General features: G+C 39.8%; 1 protein-coding gene across 4 annotated transcripts in view; it reads right to left on the bottom strand.

Annotated features, from left to right (window-relative positions):
- Nucleotides 1–23,453, bottom strand: part of DNAAF9 (dynein axonemal assembly factor 9) — a 149,837-nt gene that overhangs the window by 98,383 nt on the left and 28,001 nt on the right. For all 4 annotated transcript variants that reach the window (XM_027078796.1, XM_027078798.1, XM_027078797.1 and 1 more), the window contains exons 3-7: nucleotides 21,478–21,597; nucleotides 18,366–18,490; nucleotides 17,060–17,156; nucleotides 15,984–16,090; nucleotides 1,757–1,834 (exon numbers count right to left, since the gene is read on the bottom strand). In XM_027078796.1, coding sequence (XP_026934597.1) covers nucleotides 1,757–1,834; nucleotides 15,984–16,090; nucleotides 17,060–17,156; nucleotides 18,366–18,490; nucleotides 21,478–21,597 — 527 coding nt within the window. The remainder of the gene's footprint in view (nucleotides 1–1,756; nucleotides 1,835–15,983; nucleotides 16,091–17,059; nucleotides 17,157–18,365; nucleotides 18,491–21,477; nucleotides 21,598–23,453) is intronic.

Below are 23,453 nucleotides of genomic sequence, written 5' to 3' on the forward strand. Positions count from 1 at the left end.
CTTTCTAAATAAAATTAAATCTGGCCCTGAGTCCTCCTCACTCTTCCTGTGAGATGGGAAGTCCACTATCAGACATTAAAAGGGCTTCCTTTCTACTTCTTCATGGTATCACTTAAGAATACCAAGCTCACTGGAAGTCAGAAAACCAGGAAATGGCCTGGTCTACAGCCCATGATGATTACCACTGTTGCTTCTTCAGTTGCATGATGTCACTGCTCTTCTAGGTGTAACTAAAGATGCTCTCCTGAGTGGTCCCATTCCATTGACTCCAGAGATGCTTGTGATGTTCTCAAAACTACAATGCTATGTCTAGCTTCCATGTGTGACCTGAAGCATCCTCACGTTCAGGGCACTGCATGCAAGTGGGGCATGGGTCCCAGATACTGTGCAGAAACTCCTAAACTACTTATCTCTCTTATTTGTCTGTGGTTAAATTTTATTTAACATTCTTACACTCTTTTTTCCTTTTTTTTTTTTCTTGTGGCCATGCCACGCAGCTTGCGGGATCTTAGTTCCCCAACCAGGAATTGAACCTGGGCCCTCAGCAGTAGAAGCATGGAGTCCTAGCCACTAGACCGCCAGGGAATTACCATCATTCTTACACTCTTAATGTTGTCATTTTTGCATTTTCACTTTTTCCCATAATTAGGCAAGCCATGGATTGATGATGATGATTAGGTCTTTTTAAAGAACAAAAAGTTCAGGTTTTAATTTTCTTTTATATTCCTATTTTATTAGAAATGTTTAACAGAATGGATGTTCAATTTCATCAAATGCCTTTTCAGCATCTATGGAGTTATCATAAATGGTTCCAAGGAGAAAAATCAGTAGTGATTACACTAATAGATTTCCTGATATTAAACTAAATATTAAGCCCTTAATAAACTCTGCTTCATCACAGAATGTTCTTTTAATATGATACTGTTTGCTACCATTTTACTTAAAGTATAGGCATTAATATTTGTGAGACTGATGTGCAGTCTTCATTTTTTGAATTATTTTTGTTGGGTCTTGATTTCACAGCTCATTTCATTAAAAGGCTACATACAAGCTGTTCTTTTTCCATGCATATCCATCCATGACCCCTGAGAGACACTACTGAGCTGTTTAAACAAAGTACCTATACCTTAGTTTTGTTTGTTGCTCCTCATTGCAAATTGCTCTGCGCACTGTGAATTTTTTCTTCAAAGTTCAGATGAAAAATTAATGCCTGACCCTTTAATCCAGGAGTCAGTAAATTATGGCCTTTCCTTGGAACACAGACACACTCATTTGTTAAAGCATTGTCTATAATGGCATTGCTGAGTAGTTCGAACAGAGACACAGGGCCCACAAGGCCTAAAATGTTACTTCTACCCCTTTACAGAAAAACGTTGCCAACCCCTGCCTAATCCTTGATTCTTTTAAGGCATACACCAACTTTTTAATCTTTTCATGCCAGAGAAAGAGTGCAAAAAGACACCCTCTTTATTGTTTTTCTAAAGTCCAGCCCAACAGAAAGAATGTCTTTAGGTCAAAACCTAAATCTTGGACCAGGCAGGCAGCCTTGGTCTCATCTCAGGTGAGGTTTCCTCAGAGTGGAAGAGGTCCCCTTCCACCCCCCAAGAAGTTTAAGATAATAATTGGGGGAGAAACTGTTCAATTCTTTGACTAAAGCAAACTAAAATATATCCTGCGTTTCTACAAGTTAAATACCATTAGTGGATAATTGAGCTGGTTGTAATATTTATAAGTTAAATACAGTATAGCTCCTTACTTCTGAAAGCAAAGTCTCCAGAGACATAGGATCCATCTTGCTGTAGACATTCCATAGATTCAAACTCACATCCTGCAACTGCAACACAAGGGGAAAAACATTGAAATAACTGAGTCAGTATCATTAGGATGATCAGAATTATTTCCTGACATTTAGAAATGACTATCTTGGTGAAAACTCAGTGATTAGAATAATAAATAAAAATTTTATATTATACTAGAACCTATACATATTAATAAATGTGTCCCATTCAAGGAAACTATCTGTTCAGAGACTTTGGTATATCTTCTGAATATCTTCAATGATGGGCATATATATATTTATATATATATATACACACAAAAATATTTTGTCTTTGTTTAGAATAAAATTTTAATTAAAATAATACATTCCTATAGTTTTAAAAAATCAAATACTAGTCCTAAAGGCTTGTAATAAAAAAATTTTAATCCCAACTCCAACCTTTCACAAACCTCCACTAGTCTTAATCCTCAGAGGCAACCACTTTGAAGTCTTTTAACATTTTCTTTTTGGTAATTACCTCCATATTTTGATATAAGCTTCTATCACTATTTCTTGATTTATCAATTTAGAAATTAAATACTGACTTATGGCAAAGATGTAGCTCTGCTACGACTATCCCCATTCTCATACGTTTTCTCACATATACACCTTAACATTATCTAATATCATGACTTTTTTGGTTATACCAGTAGTTATTGTTTATAATATTAAGGATATATATATATAAATATATATATTAAAAATATATAAAATTTACTGCAGGCCAAGTGCATACCATACTCATATTTGCTTTCTTAAACAAATTTTGTTTTTCCAAGAGCTACCAACAGCTTCATTCTTTTCACTTGTGTAACTTAAAAACTCAATCCTAAAATTTTTTCTACCTTTCCCACTTAATTTGCTAGTATGCTTACACTAGGGTTTCTCAATAGCAACACTACTGTCATTTTGGGCCAGTTATTCCTTTGTTGTGAGGGGCTGCCCTGTGCATTGCCTTGTGCAAAATCCCTGACCTCTACTCACTAGATGCCTACAACCCATCTCCCAGCCCCGGACCAGGCAAATCAAAAGCATGTCCAAATATTGCCAAGTGACCTGGGGGGAGGGGGAAGACGGGACAGCGAAATCACCCCAATTGAGAACCACTGGCTTAAAGATATCAGATAATCTATCATTGCTTTTTCTTCTTGCTTCATTCTGGTATGCCTGTTATGTAAGCTTGCTGTGCAACTGCAACTTTCACTATGAGACTTCTCTTTGCTATCATCCTGGTGCTCTCACGTGATGGATCTGATTCCATGACTTAATTTGTCTCCTGTTCCTTGGTTAACTTGTTTGCTGGAGAACATCCTCCAACAGCTTTCTAAGAAAAGATTAATGGGAGGAAATTTTTTTCAGTTTTAAAATGTCTTTATTCTGTCCTTACGACTAATTTGGCAATCACTGATGCTCTTTCATTCTTCTGTATTCTTTAGTCTCTCTGTGCTTCATCTTGGATAGTTTCTACTGCTATGGCTTCAAATTCACTAATCTTTTCCTTGGCAGAGTCTAATTTAATGTTACTGCCATCCAGTATATTTTTTCATCTTAGATATTGCAATTTTCACTTCTAGAAGTTCAATCTGAGTCTTTTTTATATTTTCTGTTTCTGTTCAACACGTTCAGTCTTTCCTCTAGCTTCTTGAACATATGGAACAGTGAGAATAACTTTTAATGTCCTTGTCTGCTAATTCTAACATTTCTGTCAATGTTAGGTCAATTTTGATGGACTGATTACCTTATTATCAGTCATATTCCCACTTCTTTGTAAACTGATAATCTTTGGATGCCAGACACTGTGAATTTTACCTTGTTGGGTGCTAGATATTTTTGTATTCCTATAAATATTCTTGTGATTTGTTCTGGAATGCAGTTACTTGGAAACAGTTTGATCCTTTCAGTTCTTGCTTTTATAAATTGTTAGGAAGGTCCAGATTGGTGCTCAGACAAGGGCTGATTATTCCCCACAGGAGACAAAACCTTCCTGAGGACTCTATCCAATGCCCCTTGTGAATTATGCATTTTTTGAGTCAAACTGGTGGGAACAGGTACTATTCCCAGCTCTGAGCATGCATCAGACACTGTTCTGGAATACTTTCAGATATTTTTTTCTTCCTCCACTTTCAGTAGTTACATCACACATGAACACATAGATCAATAGGCTGTTGAACACTTGGGATGTGGGGGTGGGGAGAAAGAGGAATCTTGGCAGATCTTGGGAGTTCTGTTCCTCTTTAGTACTCTAGCCGTCTTGGTCTCACCAGACTCTCAGCTGCATCTACTCAGCTCAGGAAGTGCACTGGGATCGACCTGGGTACCCCCTTCCTGTGCCATGGCCTGGAAATTTTCTCAAAGTACAGTTGACCCTTGAATAAGGGGGTTTGGGGAACTGACCCTCTGTGCAGTCGAAAATCCAAGTATAACTTATAGTCAGCCTTCTGTAAATGCAATTCTGCATCCATGGATTCCACCAACTGTGGATCGTGTAGTATTATAGTATTTACTACTGAAAAAAATCTGCATATAAGTGGACCTATGCAGTTCAAACTCCTGTTGTTTAAGGGTCAACTGTAGTAAGCTAGGACATTCATGGGGCTCACCTTGTTTATTTCTCTCTCTCAAGGCAATCACTATTCCTCATTGCCTGATGTCTAGTGTCTTGACAATCAATGCCTCACATGTTTTGTTTAATGTTTCTTTTGGTTGGGGAAGGAGAGAAATCAAGTTTCTGTTGTCTTATTGCATAAGACTTATTTTTTCTGATTTTTATGATATTCTTTAATCCTCAGTGTTCAAAAAAGGCATAGATAGATTTAAGGTTTTTCTACTCTCACTGATGCTTGCTAAAAGCTTTTATTTCTCTTTATCACTGGAAATGTTTACTTTTTTTTTTTAATTTCCTCCCTTCTGATATCTCTGCTCTATTTTTCTAGAACTCCTACTTAATGGTTATCAAACCTCATGGATAAGTTCTCTATTACTTTTAAGTTTTTTCTCATATTTTCTACCTCTTTTATTTCTAAACTTACATATTTTGAGATTTTCCTAACTTTACCTCCCAACTTCTCTGTTAATTGTATCAATTATCATTTTCCAGAGCTCATATTTTCCTTATATTCATTTATCACAAAATAACACTTATTCTAATAAGTCACCAAATCTTACATTTCTCTGGGCATCCTAAGGAGAGTTTTGTATCTTAACTTTTCCTCTATATCATAAATCATCTTTGGTCTTAATCAATCAGAGTTTTAAAAAAATCTTGATCTTTTTCTTTCAAGTTACAGTTATTTAATCAAATGTGTGGTGAGCTTCACTGCCTGTTTATATTTTCAAATGAAAAGGCTGATTGGACGCTTTCTGCTCTCAGCAGAGCTTGTCAACTACCAGGAAGTTTTATAGGGAGAGTAGACAGGCAGGAGGCAGTTATTATAGGATCTCTACTCCCTCATATTCTAAGTGTGAAAGTGTAGATAGAGAGCTTTACTCTCAGCCATCAAAAGCTACACTACCCAATGAGTTCTGTTTTGTTTTTCAGTTTCTATAGAGAAACCCCACCCATCCACTCACCTTGTTCCTTGTTTTTCCTAGTGGGAGGTGGCAGTTGGTAAATGTCCGGTTGTTTATCACTTGGGAGGTGGGGAGGACGACACAGACTACTACATAACCTTCAGTTAATTCATTTTTGATATCACCTATTTCCATTCTCTATCCTCCATTTTATTACCTTCTTCCTCACTGATTTAACATACTTGGCTCCTTCCTCTGTACTGTGGAACAGGTTTACAGGTGTGTCAACTGATTAGATTTTTGAGGTACTGAATTGATTTCTATTTTAAAAATTTATTTATTTATATTGAAGTATAGTTGATGTGCAAAATCATGTAAGTTGCAAGTGTACAATACAGTGATTCACAATTTTTAAAGCTTATACTGCGTTTATAGCTATAATAAAATATTGGCTATATTCCCTGTGCTGTACAATATATCCTTGTAGCTTATTTTATACATAATAGTTTGTACCTCTTATTCCCCTACCCCTAATATTGCTCCTCCCCACTTCCCTCTCCCCACTGGTAACGACTAGTTAGTTCTTTATATCTGTGAGTCTATTTCTTTTTCATTTTATTCACTAGTTTGTTGTATTTTTTTAGATTCCACATAAAATATATTTGTTTCTCTGACTTATTTCACTTAGCATACCATCCAAATCCATCCATGTTGTTGCAAATGGCAAGTTTTTATTCTTTTTTTATGGCTGAGCAGTATTCCATTGTATATATATACACCATATCTTCTTTATCCATTCATCTACTGATGAACACTTAGGTTGCGTCCATATACTGGCAACTGTAAATAATGTTGCTGTGAACACTGGGGTCCATGTATCTTGTTGAGTTAGAGTTTTGGGTTTTTTTTGAATGTATACCCAGGAGTGGAATTGCTGGGATATAAGATAGTTATATTTTCAGTTTTTTGAGGAATCTCCATACTGTTTTCCACAGTAGCTCTACCAATTTACATTTCCACCAACAGTGTATGATGGCTTCCTTTTCTCCACATCCTTATCAACATTTATTTGTGTTCTTTTCGATGACAGTCATTCTGACAAATGTGAGGTGATATCTTATTGTGGTTTTGAGTTGCATTTCCCTGATGATAGCGATGTTGAGCATCTTTTCACATGCCTGTTGGCCATCTGCATGTCTTCTTTGGAGAAATGTCTGTTTAGGACTTCTGCTCATTTTTTGATTGGGTTGTTTTTTGGATGTGGAGTTGTATGAGCTTTTTATATATTCTGGATATTAATTCTTATCAGTTGTATCATTTGCAAATATCTTCTCCCATTCAGTAGGCTGTCTTCATTTTGTTGATGGTCTCCTTTGCTGTGCGAAAGCTTTTAAGTTTAATCAGGTCTGACTTGTTTATTTTTAATTTATTTAATTTGCATTAGGAGGAAGATCCAAAAAACTATTGCTACAATTTATGTCAGAGTGTTCTGCCTAGGTTTTCCTCTAGTTTTATGGTTTCCAGCCTTACACTTAGGTCTTTAATCCACTTTGAGTTTATTTTTGTATATGGTGTTAGACAATGTTCTAATTTCATTCTTTTACATGTAGCTGTCTAGTTTTCCCAGCACCACTTATTGGAGACTGTCTTCTCTCCATTGTATATTCTTGCCTCTTTTGTTGTAGATTAATTGACCATAAGTGCATGGGTTTATTGCTGGGCTCTCTATTCTGTTCCATTGATCTATATGTCTGTGTGCCAGTACCATACTGCTGTTATTACTGCAGCTTTGTAGTATAGTCTAAAGTCAGGGACTGCGATTCCTCCAGCTCTGTCGTTCTTCTTTCTCAAGACTGTTTTGGTTCTTTGGGGTCTTTTGTGTTTCCATACAAATTTTAAAATTATTTGCTCTAGTTCCATGAAAAATGCCATTGGTATTTTGATAGGGATTGAACCGAATCTGTAGATTGCCTCGGGTAGTATGGTCATTTTAACAATATTACTTCTTCCAATCCAAGACCATGGTATATATCTTTCCATTTGTGTCATCTTTAATTTCTTTCATCAGTGTCATACAGTTTTCTGAGAATAGGTCTTTTAACTCTTTAGGCAGATTTATTCCTAGGTATTTTATTCTTTTTGATGCAATGGTAGATGGGATTGTTTCCTTAATTTCTCTTTGTGATAGTTCATTGTTAGTGTATAGAAATGCAACAGATTTCTGTATATTAATTTTATAACCTGCAACTTCACCAAATTCATTGATTAGCTCTAGCAGTTTTCTGGTAGTGTCTTTAGGGTTTTCTATGTATAGTATTATGTCATCCACAAACAGTGAAAGCTTTACTTCTTCCTTTCCAATTTGGATTCCTTTTTTGTCATAAATTGCTTTTATTATGTTGAGGTATGCTCTCTCTATGCCCACTTTTTGGAGGGTTTTTAATCATAAATGGGTATTGAATTTTGCCTTTTCTGCATCTGTTGAGATGATCATATGGTTTTTAGTCTTCAACTTGTTAATGTGATGTATCACACTGATTGATCTGCAGATACTGCAAATTTCCATTGATAGATCCCACTTGATCATGATGTATGATCCTTTTAATGTGCTGTTGGATTCAGTTGATGATTTTGTTGATGGTTTTTGCATCTATGCTCATCAGTGATACTGGCCTGTTATTTTCTTTTTTTATGGTATCTTAGTCTGGTTTTGGTATCAGGTGATGTTGGCCTCAAAGAATGATTTTGGAAGTGTTCCTTCTCTGCAGTTTTCTGGAACAGTTTCAGAAGGACAGGTGTTAATTCTTCTCTAAATGTTTGGTAGAACTCACCTGTAAAGCCATCTGGTCCTGGACTATTGTTTTCTGGGAGTGTTTTTGTTTTGTTTTGTTTTTTGTTTGTTTTTGATTCAATTTTAGTACTGGTAATTGGTCTGTTCATATTTTTTATTTCTTCCTGGTTCAGTCTTGGGAGATTGTACCTTTTTAAGAATTGGTCCATTTCTTCTAGTTTGTCCATTTTATTGATGTATAGTTGCTCGTAGTGGTCTCTTATGATCCTTTGTATTCCTGTGGTGTCAGCTGTAACTTCTCCTTTTTCATTTCTGGTATTATTGATTTAGGCTCTCTCCCTTTCTTCTTTATGCGGCTGGCTAAAGACTCATCAATTTTATCTTTTCAGAGAACCAGCTTTTAGTTTCATCTATCTTTTCTATTTTTTTAAAAATCTCTATTTATTTCTGCCATCTTTATGACTTTTTCCCTTCCACTAACTTTGGGTTTTGTTTGTTCTTCTTTCTCTAGCTCCTTTAGGTGTAAGGTTAGGTTGTTTATTTGAGATTTTTCTTGTTTCCTAAGGTAAGCTTGTATTGCTATAAACTTCCCCCTTAGAACTGCTTTTGCTGTGTCCCATAGGTTTTGGATCATCATGTTTTCATTGTCATTTGTCTCTAGGTAATTTTTTATTTCCTTTTTGATTTCTTCAGTGATCCATTCATTGTTTAGTAGCATGTTGTTAACCCTCCATGTGTTTTGTGGTTTTTGCAGTTTTTTTCCTTGTAGTTGGTTTCTAGTCAGTGTTGTGGTTGGAAAAGATGCTTGATTATGATTTCAATTTTTAAAAAATTTACCAAGACTTGTTTTGTGGCCTAGTATGTGACCTATCCTGGAGAATGTTCCATGGGCACTTGAAAAGAATGTGTATTCTGCTGCTTTTGGATGGAATGCTCTATATCAATTAAGTCTATTTGGTCTAATGTGTCATTTAAGGCCAGTGCTTCCTTACTGATTTTCTGTCTGGATGATCTGTCCATTGATGTAAACGGGGTGTTAAAGTCCTCTACTGTTATTGTGTTACTGTTGATTTCTCCCTTTATGCCCATTAATATTTGCTTTATGTATTTAGGTGCTCCTATGTTGGGTGCATATATATTTATAATTGTTATATCTTCTCCTTGGATTGATTCCTTGATTATTATGTAGTGTCCTTCTTTGTCTCTTATAACAGCCTTTATTTTAGGATCTATTTTGTCTGATATAAGTATTGCTACCCTGGCTTTCTGTTAATTTCCATTTGCATGAAATACCTTTATCCATCCCCTCACTTTCAGTTTGTGTGTGTCTTTAGACCTGAAGTGAAGCCTCTTGTAGTCAGCATATACAAAGGTCTTGTTTTTGTATCCATTCAGCTACTCTGTGTCTTCTGATTGGAGCACAGTCCATTTACATTTAAGGTAATTATTGATATATATGTTCTTATTGTCATTTTAATTGTTTTGGGGTTGTTTTTGTAGGTCCTTTTGTTCTCTTGTGACTATCTTTAGTGTTTTGTTTGGATTTTTCTTTTTTGTGTACATCTATTACAGTCTTTTGGTTTGTGGTTACCATGAGGTTTTTATATAGCAATCTATATACATACTTGATTGTTTAAAGTTGTTGATCTCTTAATTTCAAATGCATTTTAACAATCCCACAGTTTGTACTCTCCTCCCCTCACTATGACTGTTTTTGATATCTGTTGGGAAAATTAATAAAGTAGTCTTGTTCAGGCTTCAGATGCAGAAGCAGGCCTCTGACTGACCCGTGACCCAGCCTGGACTGCACGCTTGCTTGCACACCTAACAATGCTGCTAGCAAGGCAAGCAGCACTCACAATAAGAAAGGGAGTGGGTCTTGGAATTTCTTGAGCCCCGGAGACCTGGCCAGTCCCCTGGGGTCTGGAAAATCTTGTGACCCACATGGTGAAACAAACAGCATTGCTAAAGTAAATCCAGAGCTGCATTTTGGCATGCAAACTGATATCAGTTTGTGGCCTGGAATTACAAATGGAAGCCCCTGGAACTCTGATCTGAAGTCTCACCCATGGGGTGGAGGCACCGCCCAGGACCCTTCCCAACTGGGGCTCCAGACTGGTGTTACTCAGGACTTCCCAGCTGCTGTTTGGATCTGGAAGTAGGCGTTGGCCCAATTCCGTGATGTATATATACCGTGTTATGTTTCTCTAATATTCTTATTCCTTTCCTTCTAATGATTGTATATTAAAATTAAGCTAAATCATCTTTCATTAAAGGATTAAAGCTGTTTATTTGTGTGAAACAAGTGGTTATTTTGCCAGCGAATCCAACAAACCTTAAAACAGAAAGCAGGCTTTCGGCAAAACACCACCACATTTTACATCTAATTCTTCTGTGTATCCCTTAAGTGCTTATTGTGTATATTTGTGGATATTGTGGATTTTACTACTTTTGCCTTTTCACCTTTCTACTAGGTTTGTGCATGGATGATTTCCTATCTTTACTGTATGTTCTCCTTACTGATGAGCTTTTTCATTTCATAATTTTCATGTTTCTAGTTGTGGCCTTTTCTTTTTCACCTAGAGAAGTTCCTTTAACATTGGTTATAAAGCTGGTTTGGTGGTGAACTCTTTCAGCTTTTGCTTGTCTATAAAGCTTTTGCTCTCATCAACAAATATGCATGAAAGCCTTACTGAGTAGTGCATTTGTGCTTGTAGGTTTTTCCCTTTTGTCACTTTAAATTTATCATGGTACTCCCTTCTGGCCTGCAGAGTTTCTGCTGAAAAATCAGCTCACAGCCTTATGGGAGTTCCCTTGTATGTTATTTGTTCCTTTTGTCTTGCCTCTTTTAATATTCTCTCTTTAATTTTTGCCATTTTAATTATAACGTGTCTTGGTGTGTTCCTCTTTGGGTTAATCCTGTATGGGACTCTGCATTTCCTGGATGTGAATAACTGTAACCTATTCCAGGTTAGGGAAGTTTTCAGCTATTATGTCTTCAAGTATGTTCTTAGCACCTTTCTCTCTTCTCCTTCTAAGACCCCTATAATGCAAATATTAGTGCGCTTGATGTTGTCCCAGAGGTCTCTTACACTGTCCTCATTTCATTCTTTTTTCTGTTCAGCATCAGTGATTTCCACTACTTTGTCTTCCAGCTCACTGATTCATTCTTCTGTATCATTTAATATACTGATGATTCCTTCTAATGTATTTTTCATTTCCGTTACTGTATTCTTCATCTCTAGCTGTTCTTTATATTTTCAAACTCTTTGTTAAAAACTTCTAATTTCTCGCTCTGTGCATCCATTCTTCACCCACATTCTTTTTTTTTTTAATTTATTTTTTTGGTTGTGTTGGGTCTTCGTTGCCGCACATGGGCTTTCTTTAGTTGTGGCGAGTGGGGGCTACTCTTCGTTGCGGTGCGCAGGCTTCTCATTGTGGTGGCTTCTCTTGTTGAGGAGCATGGGCTCTAGGTGCGTGGGCTTCAGCAGTTGTGGCACGCGGGCTTCAGTAGTTGTGGCTCGCGGGCTCTAGAGCACAGGCTCAGTAGCTGTGGCCCATGGGCTTAGATGCTCCGCAGCATATGGGATCTTCCTGGACCGGGGATCGAACCCGTGTCCCCTGCATTGGCAGGAGGATTCTTAACCACTGAGCCACCAGGGAAGCCCCACCCACATTCTTTGATCATCTTTATGATCACCACCCTGCACTCTTTCTTGGGAAGATTGCCTTTTTCACTTAATTCATCTTCTGGGGTTTTCTCTAATTCCCTTGACTGGAACATGTTCCTCTGTCCCCTCATTTTGTCTAAGTTGCTGTTTGGATTTTTATTTATCTGGTAGGTTAATTATGTTTCCCAACTTTGGAGAAGTGGTCTTCTGTAGGAGACATCCTATGCATCCCGGCAGTGCACCCCCCCTTGTCACCCAAGCTATATGCTCTAGGGGTTCTCCCATGAGGGCTGTGTGGGTCCTTCTTTTGTAGAGGGCTATTTGCGTGATGTGGTAGGCTTTGTTGGCGCCTGGTCCAGTTGGTTGCCAGGCCCTGCCTTGTGCAGAGGCTGCTGGCTGCTGGTTGGTGGGGCTGGAAAACCTCAGGGAGCCCCAGAAGACTCCAGGGTTGTTGCCTGTCCACTGGTGGGTGAAGCCAGGTCCTGGAGTTAGTACCAGACTACTGGCAGGCAGACCTGGGTCTTGGAGTCTGGTTTCTAGGCCTAGGGATCCCAGAGCTGGTGTCAGATCACTGGTGTGTGTGTGTGTGTGTGTGTGTGTGTGTCCTGACACAGTTGGGTTTGGGGTCCAGGGTGTCCTGAAGCTTGTATTTGGCTGCTAGTGGGCAGGGGGCCAGGGCCAAAGTGGTCTCAGGGCAGGGTCTGGCCTGCTTTGGGCAGGCTGGATTCACAGGCTGTGGGAGTCTGGTTTTCTTGCAGCTAGTGTCTGCCCCTTGGTTGGTGAGACTGGTCCAAAGGCCGCAGCAGGCTTCTGGGAGGGCAGGGCTGGGGCCCAGAGGATTCTGGGACTGGTGCCTTCCCACAGGTAGGTGGAGCTGGGTCCTGAGCCTCTGGTGGGCAGGGCCATGTCTAAAGGCAGCTGTGGGTTCAGGAAGTCTTCAGGCAGCCAGCCTGCTGATGGGTGGGGCTGTTCCCCTGCCTAGTTAGTTTGGCCTGAGGCATCCCAGCACTGGCCCCTACAGGCTACTGAAGCCAGGTCTTGGTGCTAATGAGCTAGAGGGAGGATTCCACAATGGCGACCACTAGCATCAATGTCCACGTGATAGAAGGGAGCTCCCAAGGAATGGCTGCCATCAGCGTCTATGTCCCCAGGGTGAGCTGCAGTTGCCTCTTGCCTCTCTGGGAGACTCCCCAAGACCAGCAGGTAAGCCTGGCCCGGGGTCCTATCAAATTACTGCTTTCGCCCTGAGTCCCAGGGCGTGTGATATTTTGTGCACGCCCTTTAAGAATGAAGTCTCTGTTTCCCCCAGTCCTGTAGGACTCCTGATATTAAGCCCTGCTGGCCTTAAAAGTCAAATGCTCTGGGAGCTCAGTTTCCCAGTGCAGGGCCCTCAGGCTGGGGAGCCTGATGTGGGGCTCAGAACTCTCACTGCTGTGGGAGAACCTCTGCAATGTAATTATCCTCCAGTTGTGGGTCACCCACCTGGGGGAAAAGGACCTGACTATATTGCAAGTCTGCCCTTCCTACCTGTCTTGTTGTGGTTCGTTCCTTATGTCTTTAGTTGTAGAAGGTCTTTCTGGTAGGTTGTGGTCTTTTTTCATCGATGGTTGCTCTGCAAATAATTCTGATTTTGGTGTGCTTGTGACAGAAGGTGGGCTCAGGGTCTTTCTACTCTGCCATTTGGCCAATCTCCCTGATTTCTATTTTGAAATTCAAATCTTAATTCTACTAATGAATTTGGAGACATAACAATATTTCCTCATGTCATCCACCTCCCTTTTTAATTCTGCTTGCTCTACCTATCTCATTTCTCTTTTTACAAACTGCATTCTTAAAAAGTACAAAGAGATATTTTTCTCAATTTTTATTTTATTTCCTGGAGAAAATATTTTTTAAAAGCATGCCAATCTATCCCTGCATCTACTATGCTATGGTCTCTTTCTTACCTTTTGAATTTTTTCATAGGGTTTATCCTACTTTTCAGTGCAAAAATCTTATGTTTGTCCATAAAAAGGTGAATGAATGTTTACTCTGTAGTTATTCTCATTATTCAGAGGATTATTTTAGAATCCTCCCCTTGGGGAGCTAGTTAATGTAAATTTACATTACCAGGTCATACAGTTCCAGCAGCTGGAGAGTAAGAAGGAAGTTGGAGGCAGGGAAAGCCCTAGCAGAGGAACTTCCCTGTACTGCTTCCAGGAAGAAAGAGTTCCCTATATCCATAACTTAGTTTGGCTCAGCCTAAATACCAAGTAAATGCTATGTGGGTCTGGCTTCCTTTCTCATGCTGGCACCTACCACATCAGGGATGAAAACATCCTCTGAATTAAGGATTTTCTTCTGGGTATGAGCATGTAATAAAAAAGTAGTTTGAAAAATTAAGTTGTAAGTATCCGTAGTTCTCCTCCTAGCTTTCAAAGAAGGCAAGAACTTTTCTGGCTCAGGCAGTTATCAGGCCTTTAATATGTGAATCAGAGAGAAGTACAGTATAATGGCAGAGCTAATCAGTAGGCCAAACTACTCCATACCTTAAACGACCAGGAAGGACAGGGTAAGGAAGAGAAGTGAGGTCAAGGGAAATGAGATGGAGACGAAAGGAAAGTATCTGAGAGAATGAAAATTAGTGGCTACAGAGAAGGGCAGGATCTGAAGAAAGGGATCTTGAGAGAAGACTTATAGTAATAACTCTTACAATATGATGTGTGTTGTTTCCTCCTCACTGCCCATCCCATCCCCTAAAAACACCACCCTACAGGAAAAATCTACATTGCCTGGATTTGACTTCATGGTATGATGCACCTTAAGGCAGAAGCCAGAGGTCTGCCCCATTTGAGCTGCATGAATTGTATAGCCTCCTAGTGCACTGCTTTCTAATTCTAATCTAGCGGCAGTCCAGGGGTTAGGAGCACAGGCTCTGAAGCCAGACTCTCTTGACTGGGCCCTAGCCCTGCCACTCACAGGCTACTAGCTCTGTGACTTTGAGAAATTCATTTAAACTTTCCATAAAACAGGGATGGTAATAGTACCTACTTCAGAGGGTTATTGTAAGAATTAAAGTTAATTCATGCAAAATGCTTAGAACAGTGCCTGGAGTATACGAGACAGTATAAATGCCTAGTTTATACAATTAATTAAAAATAAACATTATCATTATCACTAAAAATTTTAAGCTTCCTCTCTACCTCCTATGGCTTGCCTCCTTTCAAGCCCCTCTTCTTCTAAATTAGAGGGCATTAGGTGCTATCAGGGGCAGCTCCCACAGCCTTGTTGATGTTCTGCTACCTGTGGTCAATGTGAGAAAACTGGTTTGGAGCAAGAAGAGTAGGGCTGATGTGGTGTGTGTCTCTTCATCCCTACAGCCCACGTTCCTCTACATTACAGGGTTTGCCAGGTGAGCCTCCGAACATTTCTTAGGGACACTGCTACTTCTCAGAAGGGGGTAGGACTTAGCCCTGGGTCTTGCTTCCAAAGGTCTCACTTACTTCTATCCCTAAGAGTATGTCCCCATTTCTAGCATGTCAATGTTCCCTCTCCCTGGTTTCCTGTACTGGGGGCAGGTCATTTCAGTGTGGATCCTATGGAGGCAGGTGGATACCAGGTCATCCTCCCTAATATGTACCCTGGATGATCACCTCTCCCAGTCTCATTCATTAATTCACTTAACAAATATTTATTTGTCATCTAGATGCAAAGAATACTGAAATAAAAGATACTGTTCTTACCATAAAATCTAACCCTTTTATTCCTCTACTACACAGTACTTATACAAAATTCTCATTGCTCCTTTCATTGCTCTTGAACAGTTAAATTATACGAACTTCTGAGCTACAAACAACAAGAATGCTTTTGTTCTCAAGGAGCTTCTAATCCAGAGATCAGGGGTGGGTGAATGGGTGAGTGGGTGTGACAAATATGGGTGACATAGGAGTCAGCCTAGGGTGCTACAGTGAACTTAGAATGGGGAAAGGAGAGGAAGGAGGACAGAGAGGAACTCCAAGAATAAAGGGCACAGGAGCTCAGTTTGGGGACTAGCCTTAAATAGCAACTATTTTCCATTTCAAGTCTTTTAACTTGCTCCATGCCCTTTGGAGTCACTGCCAGCTTTTCAGAGTGTTATACACCTACATTGTGGGCCTTCATAAAAACAGCCCAGTGGTAGACAAAAACCAGGCACACTGCTTTTCATACATACCTCGTATTTCATGGTAAAAAATCCATCCCCTCCAATGCCCTCAAGTGCAAAGGCCTGTACAATTGGCCATTTCTCCACTACAAACATATCAAATATCTGCAAGTGACCTAGAGGAATCAAGTACAACATGTATCAAATACCGTCCTAGATATAGCAGTCTAAACCTGATCTAATGTGGTCATTAGACATCATTTCTCACAAGTTCACCACAGCCTCATCAAGCAAAATAAAACTGAAACAGATACACAAACAAGTTACAAAAATTCAGATTTCTCTACAGTATTTTTTCATATTCTGGTTTCCTAACTAAGTAAATAAATAAATAGTGGCCTACTACATCTGACTTGTATCACTAAGTGGATATATTTATTAATAGACAAATTTATTAAAACTTGGCTCCTTTCCCTTAAGAAACACAGCTAACCAACTTCCTCAAGGGAAAAATACCAAATCAAAATTTTTCTTTTCTTATAACAACAAGCTTCTATGTGCAAAGTTTTTTTTTTTTTTTTTTTTTTTTTATAAATAAGATACAAGCACTGCTAAGCTTGTTCATTTTTTCCCTCTGTTTTCACACGTTTTTTTTTCGGCCATGCCGTGTTGGCACGTGGGATCTTAGTTCCCAGACCAGGGATCGAACCCGTGCCCCTGCACTGGAAGCACAGAGTCTTAACCACTGGACCACCAGGGAAGTCCCCTACACATTATTTTTGAGTCTCACTGTCAGCATATTTTTAACAGCTACCCAAATTACTATTTCTTATTAGCAAGAGGCCCCACATCTACACTTCAAGTATAATAAGTGGTATAGCATAGATGGCAACTATGGTAAATCCCTTATCAGTTCTTCTGACTGCTGCTGGTAGCATGCTGTGTTGCTGCAGAACCTTCAGTTACGAATACAAGCTTGCATAGGAAAGTTCCCAAATTTCATTCTGCTTGATCCTCTCTGCCTTTAGTGAAAACAGATCAACAGGTTTCCCAGCTGAATGCCTCCACTGAAAGGAGAAGTAAGGACATTCGATTCACACACCATCCCAGCAAGGTTCTAAAATGACTGACTGTCAGATACGCACCTTGGGAGCTGTAAGGAATGCCAATTCTACTACAGTCTCGAACCATGTCCACAAAACTGGCAATTTTAAATTCTTCTGCAGCTTCCTCATCTTCATACTAAAGAAGGAAATAGAAAGGGAACAGGCTCTAATGAGACATCATACAAAATCCCATATTTTCTGTGCATTTTTATTAGTTGTCCCAAATGTCCCAAGAGGGTTTTTTTGTTTGTTTTTGTTTTGTTTTGTTTTGCTTGGCCGCATTGCGTGGCTTGCGGGATCTTAGTTCCCTGACTAGGGACTGAACCCATTCCTTGGCAGTAAAAGCACAGAGTCCTAACCACTGGAACGCTAGGGAATTCCCATCAAGAGGGTTTTTTTCTTTTTTTCGGTACGCAGGCCTCTCACTGCTGTGGCCTCTCCCGTTGCGGAGCACAGCCTCCGGACACGCAGGCCCAGCGGCCATGGCTCACGGGCCCAGCCGCTCCGCGGCACGCGGGATCCTCCCGAACCGGGGCACGAACCCACGTCCCCTGCATCGGCAGGCGGACTGCCAACCACTGCGCCACCAGGGAAGCCCAAGAGGGTATTTTTAAAGGCAACTTTCAGTGTTCCCTTACCTTACACCACACACAAAAATCAACTCAAAATGGATCAGAGACCTAAATGCAAGAGATAAAACTTGTCCTCAGAAGTCCCCCAAATGCTCATATGGCAAGAAACGTTCTGGACCTACACTGGGTCACAATTTCCATGAAATCCTAAATCCTAAGTCCCAATTTGATTTCTAGCCAAATCTTTGAAAAGGGTCTAAAGGGAAATAGAAACAAATACCAAGAAATCCAAACATGGAAATGTCACAGAGCTTATCAAATTCTCCTGGGGCAGTTCCTAGGCCCGAGAGAATGGACCCAGGCCGGGGATAAAGAAGCAGGGTAGGAAGGCAGGTTCACAAGCCCATTATTAGGTCCCAATTTTAATAGTCCTTTTTGTCTCTTTCAGGCATATAATTTATTGCTAGGGTAGCCTCATAATGAAATATGAAAAGTTCCACTAAAAAAAATAACCTTTTTTTGTGTAACCACATTTCACAAATTTTTATTTTTTGTGGGGGCCATGTTGCACGGCATGCGGGATCTTAGTTCCACAACCAGGGATCAAATCCATGCCCCCTGCAGTGGAAGCTTGGAGTCCTAACCACTGGACCACCAGGGAACTCCCCAATTTGATTTCTTTAAGGACCTCCTGTTCCCATTCTATCAATACATTTTCCTGAACGAATATCCTCAGAGTGTCTCTAAGCGCCTATTTTATCGTTTCTCCTCACCTCATTTTCGGTCATGCAGTGGAAATGCAGATTTCTCCAATGTGCCACATAGGGTAAAAGATAGCGATAATTTATAGGATTACAGTACAGATGGACACTATCTGATTTAATCAATATAATCACATCTGTAAGAAAAACAAAATTAAAACACAAGATTGTCAAAGGCATTTCCTTTACACATCTTCTGCCCACATAATCAGTAAAACCATTAAAACTACAGAAACAATGTAACAAAACTCTAAACCGAAAATTCTTTAATTAGGCAATGTGCTTCAAAGTGACTATAGAACACTCAAGTGTGGACAGCAAGCATTTCCTCATCCCCATGCTATGCTTCCACTACTGTGGCCCTCTGGTTGTGGTAGAAAAGTCAAAAGAACAGCCTTCAGGGTGTTTCACAAAGTTCAACACAGCAAAATTTGTTGTACCAAACTCAACTGTGTACTTCACTGTGGAGATAGATAGCAATTGGAAACTCTACAGGTAAAAGCCACTGAGGCAGGAAAACAGCACCAAATATGGCCAGTGACTGGTTCTCCTGCAGACATCAGTGTATAAAGCTCTTGGCTGCTGGCTCATCTGGCTCAAGGCAAATCGTGGGCCCGAGGATACCCTTTGCCTTGCAACCTGGGAAGGGTTATTGTATACAGATGTAAACTCTGTACACAGGAAAGGCTGGGAGGAAGGAAGTAGAGGCAAGTGATCAGCAGCTCACAGATTTAGGGAATAACCATCGATGCTGCTGGGTCAAATAAATAAAGCAATCCCAAAGGTGCAAATAAAACCAAGTAAACTAACAAACAAGCCATGGAACGGGGCAGGAATATTAAAACAGTTTGAACACTGAGAAAGAAAGCAGTCACACTTCCAGAAGAAAAGCAGAGGCTCCATTCTACGGCTCCTCAGAAACCAAAGTCATTAGGCCTCTTTCTAACAAGATGACACTAGGGAAGGGGCTAGAGGAGATGGCTGGAAGTGAGAGAGGAGCATGGGGGCAGGAAGCAACTAAGGCAGCAGGTTTAGGGCAATGCCAACACAGTAACACAGTGTGATGGACCATAATCTACAAAAACATAAGCCCAGTGAATACTGATCTCAGCTGTCTGCACAGCTGGGTGGCCCCATGAAATAAAGCTCCATGATGGTGGCCTTTTAAGCCACTCTGAGCTCCACACCTGGTCAGACCCTAGGTATTCTAGGCAACACAGTATGGAGCAGGCTCTTCACTGCTGACTCTCAGCTAAGTGCTAGAGTTAAAAGGTAGCAAGGGATGGGAAAGAAGCCCCGTCTCATTCTGCTGGGAGACCCACCCTGAATCTCCTGTAGGTCACCTGCTCAATAGTGAGAGTTTGATGTCACGGAGGGCTTCCTGTATAGACTGTACTCTGTACTAATGTGTAACATACTTCGAAGAATTAGGATCCAATAAAAGAAATAATGCAGCAGCTACTAAACCTAATGAAGCATGCTCAGGATCTCACAAGACTGATGTCATCACTACAAATAAATTTTAACAGAGTACACAGTCAGGTAAAAGAAGAAAGCATAGAGCACGTAAACTATTTTAAAAGTTTCTTTTTAAAATAAATCCTTTGTGTTTGCCTCTTCTTCTCTCAGATAATTAGGGACTGTAATGTAGAAGATAAATCTGGTGAACTCAGCTTTCTAGTTACTTGGATTTAAAAAATGAATTTATTAATTTGGAAGAAAACGCTCACTTTATAAGCACTCATTGTGCTAGGTGACAGGATAAAGATAAGCAAAAAGGAACACCTCTGAGGATTTAAACTACTTCCTTAATTTCAGTACTGCAATGTCCTTAGCAACCTTGACTGCAGTGAAATGTGTGGTTGATACAAGTATCTGCCTTTTTGTAACTGTCTAAATGAGCTGCCAAGATGAATTCTTTCCAAACCAGTATGTTTTACAGTCTAAGAAAGCATTTTTTTAAATCAAAATCTGAAACTAAATTTGAATTGAAAAAAAATTAACAGAAGGAATAATTTCACCCTGCTTTCTGTACTTCCTAATAAAAAGAAAATCTTTCACCAATCTATAAGGATAGATACTATTAAGGACTTTACTACAGAAGAATTTTCACATACACTAGGCCAGGGTTCTTCACCTTCAGCACTACTGACAGTTTAGACCAGATCATTCTTTGTTGTGGGGAGCTGTCCTGTGTATGCATTGTAGGATGTTTAGCAGCATCTCTGGCCTCTATCCACTCTGCCCAGTTGTGACAATCAAAAATGTCTTCAGATATTGCCAAATGTCCCCTGGGGGATAAAACTGCCCCCAGTTGAGAACCACTGTACTAGATCCACAGCAAGATTATTTCAACATCAGATGTTTGCTTTCACACGTCCCCCAGCTGCTTCACAAGAGCTGTCTCTCATCCATTTTGACTTGTCTATTCCTGTGTCTCCTGATCCATCTGGCAGACAAGTCATAATGCTAAGTATGTGATATCAGAGATAGCTCCTGGGCATCACCCCATAGCAGCATGAACACAGGGTGAGTGTCTCAGAGCCAAGGAAAGGGGAATGTAAGCAGAAAGTCTGCATTGTAGTCACAGGCATCGTCATAAATTACAGCTCACAGAAAACAATTCCCAAAGACAGAGCAGGACAAAGAGCCTTTGTTCCTAAGCTGAAGATCCACATGAAGTCCTCCTTGCAGGAGTAGCCTGCAGGCTTATCCTTGAATCACAGCTGAGAGTGCTTTCATAGGACAATGGCACATAATATGAACCTCCCAGCATGTAGAGGCAATGGAAAATTCAGAGGAAAACTAGTACCTTGCCAAGAAGATATAAAGCCAAATATTAATGTTTACTTTTTTCCTCTAAAACCAATTGATCTAGTAAACATACTCTGAAAACTACTTGTCACTAGTCTCTTATAATCCAGCAGGTAACCTACAGAGCATATTACTTAACATATCAGCAAAGAAGAAATGTCGTTTTTCATTAATAAAAAAAGCAAAAATATACTGGATCTTCAGGCTATTTTAAATTTGATATTTTTCCATAAAAAGTCCATGAAATAAGAATCCAAAGTACTATATCACTTACTCCTCTCTCACACAGAGTTCACCAATATATACTTACCATCTAGAACCTCTTCAGAAAACCCTGTTTTCTCAAAATCACTGGTATTCTGATTGTACAAACCAAACAGAAGATAATTTGCCAGCTCTCTGCAGCCTTCATTGTACCTGCTATCGATTCCTGCAAGGCAAAAAAGGCTTTGATCAGCTGTACTGTACTACGGGGAACATATGAGTCCCAACGGTTTGCCCCTGCTCAGCAAAACCCTAGTGGTTAAGTTAAAGGCAGCACCTCAGACCAGTTTTGTGCCAGAAGCCAAACTAAACAACTCTGAAAGAAGCAGGCCTCAGCATCAAGTACTCTTACATGGATTCAAGATCTATATAGTTGAGACAGTCAAACAGCACAGAACATAGAAGCTGTTAATTTAATCAAAAGCAATTCTTGAGGATAGAAGGAACCAGAAAATATAGTCCAAGTCCTGCCATAGTTGGTTAAAATTTTTTAATACTTTCAGTTAGAATAGGAATAGGCATCAGAAAAGTATTCTCTTCTCAAAGAGACCTTTACCAAAACACGTGGAATTAAATAAAGGAGGATTAAGGTGGTTTGAAAAGAACTCAAAGAAGTAAAAAGAGGACAAGTGAATGAAACCTCAGACATCCATCATTTCACAAATATTTATCAGGCCCAAGGCCTAGCACTCTGCTGGGTGCTGAAGCATGTAGTAAACATGCCTACAGATGGTCTTCACAAAGCTTACAGTCTAGTAGGGCTGGGTCAGAGACTAATAAAAAGGAAATTAAATACTGCCTTCACAACTGCCTTTCAATGCCACAGGCACATATACTACCTGGTTCCTGGATATCTGTGAAGGCCCAGAGCTATGACTCTGGACAAGAGGGACATGTCAAGGGCAGGAGGCAGCTGGCTACGTGAGGCTAAAAGGAAGGGGCTGGGGCAGAAGAAGCTCCAAGAATGGAAATATGGCTGGAGCCTGGGAAACAGGACTGTCAGTTGTTATTCAGACCAGTGAAAAGTAATGGGCATTCAGACCAGAGAGGCTTAGAGACCACCTGTGGCAGGGGACTTCAAATATGGGAAGACTTCTTTCTGAGCAAGATCAAAGCAGCACACCCTCTTTTATGCCATCCAACACTTTAGTGAAGAAAGAGATGAAAAAGATTCAAAAGCAGAAATTACCTGGCCTACATAAGGCCTGAAGTAGAAAGGGCTACAGAGTTAAAAATAACCAGTGGACTGGGCAGCATGTCCTCTTCTAAGGATTCCAGCTACATAAACTGCCACAAAAAATGCTAACATTAAAAAGACTGACCATGTAAAATTAAAGGTAAAAGATACTATATGTAACCACTTTAGTTAATAAAGTTGTTTCCCATGGGGGAATTTTGGGCTACAAATCTGATACTGCTAAACATGCATACTGGAATTAAACAAGTAAATGGATGGTAGACGGTAGGTGCCAAGTTTCTCACTGGTGGAGTGGAAGTTTACAGATAAGCAAGAGAAGGAGGCTAGAATGATCCATGTAGTAATGGGTTAGAGCTAGAAACACTAATATGAATTCACGTTTAGCTTAATACAGTAGAGACAGTTATATAACATTTACAGATGTGTATATATACACCACTTAAGGTACACACATATATTTCCTTACTTTGTCAGCTGAGAGGGCCTAAAAGCAATGACATCCCAGTAGCAAAGAGCATACCCAGTGCCCAGATCTTGGTTTCTAATACCATTCTCCAATAAAAGAAATCAGGGCTTCTTAGAGAAATAGCTGATTCTAGGACTGAAGCAGGTAATATACAAAATAAGACTGAAGCATCTTATAGTGTCAGAAAGTACAGAAGTACTAAATAAACTAAAACTTTTATGGAGATATATCAAAGGGAGGGATGTAGGAACCAACTGAAAGAGCCCCAAACGGCCAAGGCTGGAACAATCTGAAGTAGTAGTAGGTTATAACCTAAGGTATAAATGAAGTAGTACTGGATTTTAACTCAAAGTATAAA

The sequence above is a fragment of the Aethalodelphis obliquidens genome, unplaced genomic scaffold (assembly GCF_003676395.1).
Source record: "Aethalodelphis obliquidens isolate GAN/ISIS:26980383/991018 unplaced genomic scaffold, ASM367639v1 scaffold42, whole genome shotgun sequence".
NCBI lineage: Eukaryota > Metazoa > Chordata > Mammalia > Artiodactyla > Delphinidae > Aethalodelphis > Aethalodelphis obliquidens.